This window comes from Rhinolophus sinicus, linkage group LG09 (genome assembly GCF_036562045.2).
Source record: "Rhinolophus sinicus isolate RSC01 linkage group LG09, ASM3656204v1, whole genome shotgun sequence".
NCBI lineage: Eukaryota > Metazoa > Chordata > Mammalia > Chiroptera > Rhinolophidae > Rhinolophus > Rhinolophus sinicus.
The window spans coordinates 7883949-7895199 of record NC_133758.1 but is presented as its reverse complement, the minus strand read 5'-3'; the positions used below and the strand labels follow the sequence as shown (position 1 = coordinate 7895199).

The 11251-nt window shown below is 32.1% G+C and overlaps 1 protein-coding gene across 3 annotated transcripts in view; it reads right to left on the bottom strand.

Moving 5' to 3' along the window:
• Positions 1–647: 647 nt before the first annotated feature.
• The window catches only part of CDH19 (cadherin 19), a 50731-nt gene continuing 40127 nt past the window's right edge, over positions 648–11251 (bottom strand). The window contains exons 9-12 of one of the 3 annotated variants that reach the window (XM_019729359.2): positions 10007–10128; positions 4214–4331; positions 2580–2831; positions 648–1261 (exon numbers count right to left, since the gene is read on the bottom strand). In XM_019729359.2, the coding sequence (XP_019584918.2) occupies positions 771–1261; positions 2580–2831; positions 4214–4331; positions 10007–10128 (983 nt within the window). In that variant the 3' untranslated portion in view covers positions 648–770. Of the gene's footprint in view, positions 1262–2579; positions 2832–4213; positions 4332–10006; positions 10129–11251 lie in introns of those variants that run through there. The other 2 variants (XM_019729360.2, XM_074339863.1) reach the window with 2 other exon arrangements.

The following is an 11251-nucleotide window of genomic DNA, read 5'->3' as shown; positions in this document are numbered from 1 at the left end:
ATATATGTTTTGGTTACACATGAAAACAATTATGAAATACTCCTAAACATATTTTATGCCCCTTTTCATACACAGCTGTAATATAAAAAATAATACAACATATTATATATTAATTAAATTATACCAATTATCTGTCTAAATTTGGAATCAGTTTTAAAGTGTGGTCTTGACAAAGATTTTAAAACATCAAAGTCGAATGAATTATAGAATCCTAGTAAGAAACTTGCTTAGTCATGTAAACTGAAGAGCTTTTTCAAGTTTTACATAATTATCCACATTTTCCTGGGTGTTTATCTCTGTATAATATCAGGAACTTAACACACATAAACACTGTTCTCTTACTTGGTAAGATTTAATAAACATTTAAGTGAAATTATATTGAGCTACTCTAGGTTCAGTGCCTTTCTCACATTAAACATTCACAAACTTTGAGAATCTGTATTGGATGGTGCTGAAGAAAATGCTAGAAGACTATGTCAGTGGTGTGCTAGAGTTGGCTTGCACTGGCATCCAAGAGCTGATTGTCAGCATTTCTTCCCACATCTGCAGTCACTGACAATATTATGGGTGGATTGAAATAACGACGGGGTATTTACCCCAAGAGTAAATAGTGTTTTCATTTATAGAAAACACTATAAATCAGGTCATTTTCTTTTTTTTTTTCCTTTTTCTCCCCAGAGAACTGGGGCATACAACTCTTTACCAAGAGACTGCCAGCTTGCCCCACAACACATTAGCGTTTATTTATTTATTTTTTAAATTGAAAAGCCCTAATTATTTGGTGGCATAGCAGAACCAAACATGCATGCTAATCTTTTAAAGCGAGGTCCCAGCTCATTAAGGTAATCATAATTTTCATCCTGATCGGAGCTTGCTGAGCCTACGGAGCTCAGGGAGCCAGCCAATGACCCTGTTCCCTCAAAAGCATAGGTCTGGAGGGAATCAAAAGGAGGGGCACAAGGGTCGGTGTCAGCTTCTTCCAGCTTTTCTTGGATGAATTTCCTGAATATGGCGCTGTCTGGGCCAACCTGCAACGACTGCCTGTACAGGCTCCGGATGTCCGCAGGGGTGGTTTTCCGAGCCTTCCGCTCCCGCATGGTGGCGCTGCTCCTCAGCTCTGCGATGTCGAAGGCCTCTGTGTCTTCTTCTCCGCCCCCTTCATCATCATATCTGAATATATTCTCTCTGAAATCTTCACCTTTCTCAGGAAACAGAGACTGCTTTCTTCGATGTTTCAGACCTAGGATCAGAAAAATAAACCCTGACAAAAGAAGCACACCAGAAGATTAACACATATGATATGACATGATATGATATAATATGATATATATTAAGTATTGCATTATTTATAATAAACTTTACAATCCTTGCTTTTGTTACATGCTCAAGACATAAGCTTAGATTTTATGATTGCAAGACAAAAAGATACGTTTGCTGTGGAAAATTTGCAAAAGGGGCTTGCAAAATAACATAGGGAAGCATAACAATCATTCCGGTTGATGACTGAGAGTAGTAAAATATCATGAAAATACAGTGCAATGCTTTTGATGATGATCCATTTAAAACTTACAATTTTATTTTTTCTTATCCATTGGAAATAGAACAAAGCAAAATAAGGGAAAAGGTTCCAATCTACATGTATTTGTCAATTTAGCATTCAATGATACTGTTTCATAGAAGTTAAGCATTATGGAGCAGTTCGATGGTCCCCATTGAGGGAAATTTTGTGGCATTATTATTTTCTAAGTTAATAATTACTGACTACATAGTGTGTATCAGGCATTTTTCTAAAAACTTTACATTTATTCATAGGTTTAATTATGTTACCCATATATGATTATCCTTCCCTATTGAAGAGGGACAAACTGAAGCACAGGTGTTAAATCATATGCCCAGAGTCACACAGCAAGGAAACTGAAAACTGGCATTCAAAATCAGGTAATTGGTTCAGAATCTGTGCTCTGTGATAACACATTATTTTCAGAAATTCCAAACTATCAAGTTTATAATCATAAGATTGGTATGTCCACAATAAATATTTACTAATAAGGTAATTTTAACATCAAGTAGAAACAGAACAATTTTAGAACACTTTGTTTTTATTTTAAAGAAAATGTGTGTGTTTGTGTGAGTGTGTTTGTGTGTATCAAGGATAGTTAATTCTTACTCAACCTTGGTTCATATGTGGCTGTTCAGAATTTCATATACAGGACTTAAGCCAAATTTGACGCAATGTATCACAAAGATAAATATATTATGTAATAATTTATATAAAACTTACATTTAAAACACTGAAACAGTGCTCTTGAATTAAATAAAGACCACATTTAAATTCAAGTGCTTATTCTAAAACTCATCTGAGATTTATGGTTGAAATAGAAAGGGGTCTAATAAATAACTTTTAAATCTATGAATTGGAGTGGACACTCATAAAACTTTCTGAAAAACTACTGACTATTGGTTGACGTCACTTCCTTCTTCTAAGTGTTATGTATGCTGCTATAACGGAATTAATTCTTCTCTATGTTTTTCATGTAATTTTCAATCAATGAAAATATATACAGTTCAGTACTGCTTACCAAATATTACCACGACGCATATCAGAACAGCGATTATGATCTTTGTCCTGAACCCGATGGAAAGCATAAAATCCTTATTACTGCAGCTGTGTGTACTGCCATCTTCATCACAGTCACAGACGTGAATGCTGAGGGTGTTTGTACTCGTCAGTGATGGGATTCCATTGTCAGCAATTAAGATGTATATGTAGAAGACAGGCTCTTCTTGAAGGCTAAAACCGGTTCTATTAGTCAAAATTACAGCTGTGTTATCTAAAACAAAAATCCATGTGCATCATTTTTTCAACAATATAAAATAGATTCGTACCAGGCATAGGTACAAGAGGTAATAGCATAGATATCTAAATAACTTTTTTCAGTGTAATTTCTTCTGCCTCAGTACTGTGTTTTCCTTTTTCTTTCTTTCTTTCTTTCTTTTCTTTTTTTTTTTTTTTATATTTCTCTCCCCCAAAATATTTCCTGTAGAATTAGGACAAACACTAGAAGACACAAACTAGAAAATGCAAACAAAATGGAAGAACTTCAAAATGTATGTCAGTTATGATTTTTCCCAAATTGTCTTTTTAAACCAACTCTCCATCTTGCTCTTGAAGTCTATAAAACTTTTTTGATTTTAATTGCTAGACAGATTGGGGAGTTTACATTTTTTTCAATAAGATAGCGTATTTATAACCACAAACATTAAACCTGGCCAATTATTTTATTTTTCTGTTTCAGTATATATTTATTTTGCATCAGTACCTTATTTTTATATTAACATAAATAAATCTAAGCTATATCTCATGTCTTATATTGATATTTGAGTGCTTATCCTGAGTCTATCTGAGTTTCCTTCACTGGGGAATTTGATGAGGACAAAAAGGACATAACATGTCTGCATTTATTCTCCCAGCAGATGATCTACCCCAGAACAAAATTTAACTCGGTTGTCATGAATGACAGCTGCAGCTTTTGGTTACAGATGCTTGAGTAATAAGTCCAATGGTGATTCATATCTTTAGGATATAAAGAAAATTAAAACAGAAATCCATATGATGATAAAAATATTTTACTGAAGTGAAAGAGAAAAATGAGTGGCTTTCTATAAAAGTCAGTCTTCTTCTGCATGGAAGGAAAAGCAATTCTCTCTCCATACAAAATCCTTTAGAACACTTTGTCCTTAGATTGACATAATCATTTTATTTTGAAGGAAAAATGAAGAATATAAAATCAATTTTATATATTTATAGCCATAATTAATGACTCCAAATATCTTTGAATCAATTGAGCTAACATGACTACACGTCTATATCATTTTCTTCCCCAGACATAGATTGGAGTTTGAGTTCCATAACATGAAGGAAACATTGTTCCAGAACCGCAATTATATTTGTAGGGTCATTCAGATTTTACAAGAACTTGCAGCCACTGATTACTTGAAAAAATGTTTCTAATTTAAAGCAATCCAGTGGAAAATGGGGCTAGTGTTTTCAGAGCTTGACTTTGGGTTTTGTTTTTCTTTTTCATTTCTTGCTCTGTATCTCAACATTATCACATTGTAATAACAGTATAAATAGCAACACTATAAGTTCCCTTCAAAGCAAGCATGATTCTAAGAGAATGGAGCAAAAGCCATCATGAGTCAATGGAATTACCTTGATTATCAATGATTGCAAAACTAGCATTCTTTGAGTCTTCCACAGACAAATTAAAGTAAAAATGGTGAGCTTCTATGGATTCATCTCTATCCACTGCACTGATGGTCTGGATTATCTAGAAGAAAAATAGAAAAAGTGATTTTTTCTTTGATTCAAGAAAAAGATCACTGTTATTATTATTACTGTTAGCTTTACCAAAATCTTTATAGACACTTCAGAGGATAACTATCTAAATATTAACATATTTTTCAGGTTAAAATACCTTTACTTACCCCTTTCAAAATAGTGTTTTGTATTACAGAATAAATAGATTTTTGTGGATGGACCAGATGGTTTCCATAAGCTGAGTTTGTTAGAGTTCTCAAAGTACTGCTGCTATATTAAGACTCATCCCCATCCTTCCTGCTTAGCTTTCTTCCTTCCTTCTTTTCTCCCTTCCTTATCTTAGGGCCAACCATTATGATTTGCTGACATTGCATATTTATTGCTTATATTGAGAGCATAGATGTAGTAAAGTTATTATGTTACTAAAGTATTTGCTAAAGTAATGAGTTTTTAAGTTGATTAAAGAAAATAACACATTTAAAGTTTAGGGCAATGTACTAGATTTCCTTTGACACAAAGATTATAGGAAAAGTGTCCCACATCAAATAAGTTCCTTTCTCTATCTCCAATCATAAAAAAAAGTGAAGCAATGCAGTTATGCACGAATCAGTTCTCAATTAATTATTTTCTTTCAAGACATGAATGTATCTGTCAGTCAACTAGTTCATTATTGTCAAAAAGGGGATATGCTGTCAAAATTACATAGTGAGATGGTGATTAATTCTGGAAATTAAAGTAAATTGATTATACAAGTTATCGTTTCGAATTTTCTAGAATTAAAGAGCTTTTAACAGTGTGTCAAACAAAAATATCCTTAGTTGCAAGATGAAAGACCTAAAATTTGTAATGTTATACTTCAAAGAATAGCTATCTCGCTCCGTGCATAAAGAGCCCATGAAATTCATGCAATTTACACATTATTTATCTGTATCGATTCTTTCTCTTCATAACATTTCTAATTAAAACATAATCATATAGTGTTAATTAAATAATCGAATAAGAGAAAACGTATTTTCATTCAATGCATGCCAACAATAATAAATGTGTAACGCTTCAAGGTAATGCTTTTAGTCTCCTTACCAGAAGACTTTGTGTAGCTGGGGTAACGGCAGGTGCCTCTTACCAGTTTTCTGAGCTTAAAAAATAGAGACACTAATACTTAACTTTTAGGGTTCATTTTTAGGATTATATGTCTTAGCTTGCCAAAGTGCTTGTTGATAGTACATGTTTACTATGTATTTTCTTCATGAAAATATTGTCATGCTGAATTTTCATAGGATGGTTCCTTGAATATTATGAATAATCAAATAAAGGCACATTTGTTCAATTAAGATTGATAGCAAATTGTAAAAAAAAAAATTCAAATTTATCTTATTGGTATGCGCAGTCTTGATTTTTAGACAAGGAATAGTTTTAAATCTTGCTACCAGACTTCCTATTTTAAACACATACATTTGACTAAATATTGAAAATGTCTCCCTTTCATGTATGAAGGCTTAAGGACATTGGAGAGATTTTATTTTATATATATATATATATATATATATATATATATATATATATATATATATATATAATTACTATTAATTAATCAAACTACCCTACACGTATGTATAGGTAAACTGAATATGCATAGGTTTCAACACTCTGTCCCCTTTTCAATGAACATACCACGACTTACATTTGCTTTGTAAATTGGGCTTCCATCTATTTTATTGGGTTCCACCGCTTTACAAAACTAGGAAGCCACTGATGTACATAGCAGACTCATTTATTAAAGGAAAAATAGTATTTAACTTTAAAGATGATCAAGGGAAGAAATATAATCCTCTCTCTCTATCAATAACTTCGCACTGACTTTTTTTTCCTAAAAAAAGGAGGTGCACATGAGCCAGCTTACTAAAATATCCTCCCCAGATTAATTATCCTGATTTAAAAAATCAGCTTGTATTCATTTCTCCACCAACTAGAGTTATAAACTCTGTTAAACATGCATTTTTTGATAGCTAGTCAAAGAGGCAACTGTTATATACCGATTTGGAGGAAACAACACATTTGAATCCGTTTCTTTACCTGAATAGCAAATATCAGTAAAACTACTTCCAGGTTTGTGGAGGAATACATTTTTAATAAGATTATAAAGTATAAATTGAAAAATAAACTAGAAATTAATACATAGGTACTGAATATTAATTGACAGAAATTATCAATTCCTTGAAACATGCTTAATAAACAATTTCCCTCAATACAAAAATGATAAACAAAAAGTGGGAGTTGCAATAAACAAATATATGGAAGGAATTTTTGACAATCTCACCTAAATTGCTTGCTAATCTAGTTATTCTAGGTATTTGAACCTTGTATCAAGATGTACATGCAACTTCTCTCTCTCATTGTCAAGAAATTATTGTTAACACATCTGAACAAAATTATTGCTTTTTATACCACTCCACAGAGAAAATAATTCCATATAAGGCCAGTTTTGACAAAGTGAAATTACACGATTCAAAAAGGTTGTTCAATATCTGTTCAATAGATCAAAGTACTAATTAATAAAATAATACAGTTAGAGCCAACAAGAAAATCTAATCCATAATCTCTAGTTCTTTTCTTTTGTTTAGCAAGTTATTAAAAGAAAACTTATGACAGCCTGATATTTTGATCCTGGAACAGAGGCAGATGTACTCTAAATTTCCTTAAAAATCTTTTCATAAAATTACAGAAGATGTATTTAAATGTCATACACATTGTATTGTTTTGCCACTAACTTGTACAAATCTACTTATATTTAGCTAAAAATCACACCTCAGATTTTTATCCTCATATATACTTTATTTTTGTTTGTTAAATTAATTTTAAAAATACATTTTATAAAAAATCATATAAAAAGATTAAAATATAAAATATCTGATTAATATCCCAAATGTATCCATCTAACAAATATCCCATTAGCATTTTAGAACATGCCAAGCTATCTCAGGCCCTGGGTGGCCGGTGGTGCTTGGGGCCAGCAGTGTCTGTCACTTGTTTACATTCTAGCGGGGTAGAGAGACAAGCAGAATTGCAAACTTAAAGAGTGTCGAGAAGGTATATAACACCTAACGTCCAGAACAAAAACACATAATAAAATACATAAAGTATATAACAACTAAAATAAACTTTTGGGGGTCAGAGAATTGCATGGACCCTGGAAGCTGACACTGCATGGGTGAGAATGTGCACGGTGACTGTTCTAAGAGGGCATATTACAGATAATATTTTTACATGGAGACAATGTGAATGTCTTTACATTAAACCAAATAATGGTATAAAAGAATCTAAAAATCACCAATATTATACCTTCATTCTGGAAAAGATATTTGGTCTCAGTCAAGATAATAGAAATCATTAACTTGAAAAATGATAACTATTTCCACCAAACAGGAGAGGCAAATTGCTCTAATGTCAGCTTATTTATTATATTCATATTTTGCAAACCACTGAAAACCTCTCTCCCTCTTCTCTTCTCACCCTATCATTTACACATTAAGAATAAAAAACAAAACAAAACAAAACAAAAAACAAAAAACACAAACCTAAAACTTCTGTTTACCCACATAGATCATTAAGGAAATCTCTGGTTTCCTTCAGAATAGAGTGCAACTATTCTGGTATTTTGATTTTCTATAATGAAGGTATTACCTGTCTGAAGCAAATAGATATAGGACACATTTTTAACTTATCATTTTGTCCAGCTGTTTGAGCTTCTGGCAAATGAGACAAGAAAAATCTTCATAGTATGAGAAAATACATAAAATATTTCCTTGATGGTTTTTAATTTATTACATGTAAAAAAATCATAATATCCATAGATATTGTTTCAAATAAACATTAACATGGATCTCATCTTTTAAAAACTTTAATTGTAGTAACAGCACTTAACATGAGATCTAGACTCTTAACAAAATTCTAAGTATACAATTCAGCATTGTTAACTATAAGTTCAATATTGAACAGCAGATCTATAAAACTTACTCATCTTGCTGAACTGAAATGGTATATCGGTTGAATTAGCAATCCCCATTTTACTATCTGTTTAAACATGGCTTCAAAAAATTTAAAATTTGATCATATTAATTTGGCAGCAGTACACTAGATAATCTTAAGTAAATTTCCTTCTTTTCAGTAACTTTATTTCATATGTCTTTTATACATTATTGTATGAACCTAAGCTTCAAAACACTATGAAATGATAGTGTGAAAGAGAATTTCTTTCTCAATACTGTTTTAAAGTATGATGTTTTAAAGTATCAGTATTAAGTGAGATTTTGACTATTGATTCATATACGACTTCTATGATTTATTCTTTATTTATTGTGTGCCTTTTGACTTGTTTTATTTGTAACCCAGAATTTAAGTTTAATTTTGTCAAATGGCCTCTCAGTATGAAATGAAAAGTTCATGCCTATCTTTAAATTATATGCATATTATATCAATTTGTCAAAATATATTAATAGCTTTTAAAATGCTGTTTTGTTATACTGCTAAGCACCCTATTTTGGGATTATCACCTTTTGACACTCTCATAAATTGGTTTTAATTTTAATTTACATAAAATGTTTACAGCTATATGCTTAATAACTTTTTTGTTTTTTCAGTTTATATGTAGGTATTTAATTTTGACATTTTTTGCTATGAGTCACTTGAAAAAGAGTGATTTAATTTTCATTCTATAATTCCTAGCTAAAGATCCATTACAGATAACAAACAATTAAATGAGTAAATAGGCTGAATTGGCCTTTCTTTAAGGCAATTTTGTTAGTAACAGTAACAGTTAAAAGTAATGTCATACAAAGTTCTGACAATTAAGTTTGTGAACTTGTTGTACTAATGTTGCTAACCTTTTTTGATATCAGAGGAATTATTCATTATGGATTTGTACCAACTAGACAGATACTTAACCACGTTCACTATTTGGAAGTGCTGAAAAGGCTGCATGAAACAGACTACCTGAACTTTTTTGCCAACAATTCATTGCTCTTGCATCACAACAGTGTACCAGCTCACACAGCACTCACTGTCTGTGAAGGTAGTCACTAAACAAATAACTGTATTAGAACACCTTCCCTACTCACCTGCTCTGGCCCCCAATGACTTCTTTACCCGTAGATAAAGGAAATATTGAAAGGAAGACATTTTGATGACATTCAGGACATCAAGGGTAATATGATGGCAGCTCTGATGGCCATTCCAGAAAGAGTTCCAAAATTGCTTTGAAGGGTAGACTAGGCACTGGTATCAGTGCATAGCTTCCCAAGGGGAGTATTTTGAAGGTAACCATAGTGATATTTAGCAATGAGGTATGTAGCACTTTGTCTAGGATGAGTTCACGAACCTAATTGTCAGAACTCGTACATTACAAATTCTTAACTTGGGGTCCATCCCCGTCTTAAGAGATTCTGAATGAGCCATACTGGATCTGTGTACACTTGACCATTGCCTAGAAACAACACTGTCAATATGTACTGACTTGTTATTTTTTAAAAAGAAATTTAAGTTAGACAGTCCTCACAATATAAAAGCATGGAATTAATATAGTTAATAAAACTTATTTTCATCATTTCGAAGTGGGAGGAATACACAGCAAAAATTATTATAAATAATATAACATTGTTTAGATATCAGCAATTTATTACGAGTTCTTACCTGACCAGAGCCTGCATTTTCACAAACATAAGTCTCATAATATTCAGAGAACTCAGGAGCATGATCATTGATATTAAGAACTTGCACATACACAGGAACTGCAGAACTCTGTTGTTTATTGTCTGCAAATTGAATAAACAGAATTAAAAGAATGTTAATGCTGCCAGTAGGGGGGAAGCATCACAAAAATTGTGTTAGAGGCTATGAGGTGTATTTTTATTTTACCTGAACAGAAGATATCTGAGGACAGGATCACTATATAATTCATGTATTTATCAACAATACATCCTAGAAAAAACATGTGCTCAACACATTCAACTCAACCGATATTAAACCATTGGCATGACTATATAAAACATACATATATCTTCACAGCTACGTTTTAGAGCAGTTAGTAGTTTCATTCACTTAGCTGGCATGCAAATAAATAGCTTGTTGCTTAATTTGGCAAGTTTTCCAGGAAAGAGACTAAGCCAGTCACTGCGTTTGCTGGAAAAACAAATGTTTCCATGGAACGTCTCTTTTCTATAATCAGCATAACTGTTATGTTGAAAGTTTCTAGGTAACTAACGCATGCAGCAAGTGTTTTTTAAAAGAATTTTCCATCACACCATTTTCCACTATTTAGGTGGTTTGTTTATATTACTGCTGAGACTTACATGGTCAAACAATTATTTTTTGCTATTGCTTACAGTAATAAAAAATAGGCACTTATAAATATTTTCTCCAAAATTGTTCTAAAATAAGTTTAATTATATGCACTTAAAAAAATCGAGAGAGGAAACATACATGAAAATTGGTTATTCAGTGTTACAGAAGTTTTTCTAACCAGTTTCCCTTAAAATGAAACATTTTTTTTCGAAAATATGTCTTCATAGGTGAATCAAATGAACATTAACTATGTGAATTTCTGAGAATATGTATCTAATTATTTCATTTTAGAATTGCATTTTGCATCCTGTAACATTTCAGATATATGATGATAATAATAATGGGAATGTGGAAGATGACATGAGGGGAACCATATTAAAATAGAGCTGAGTAGTCATTTCCCAGAAACTGCCCTGTACGTCTTGTTTTCTGGATCTTCTAAACTGGACCGAGCCACCAATCTTCCATGAAAACAGCAAGGATGAGAATATCCTGTTTACAAGGGCTGATGAAATTGGACTTTGCCAATTCCCCAAATGCTAACCAAACAATAAAGTACAAATCTAGCCTTTTGCCTAATGACTGAATCTCAAG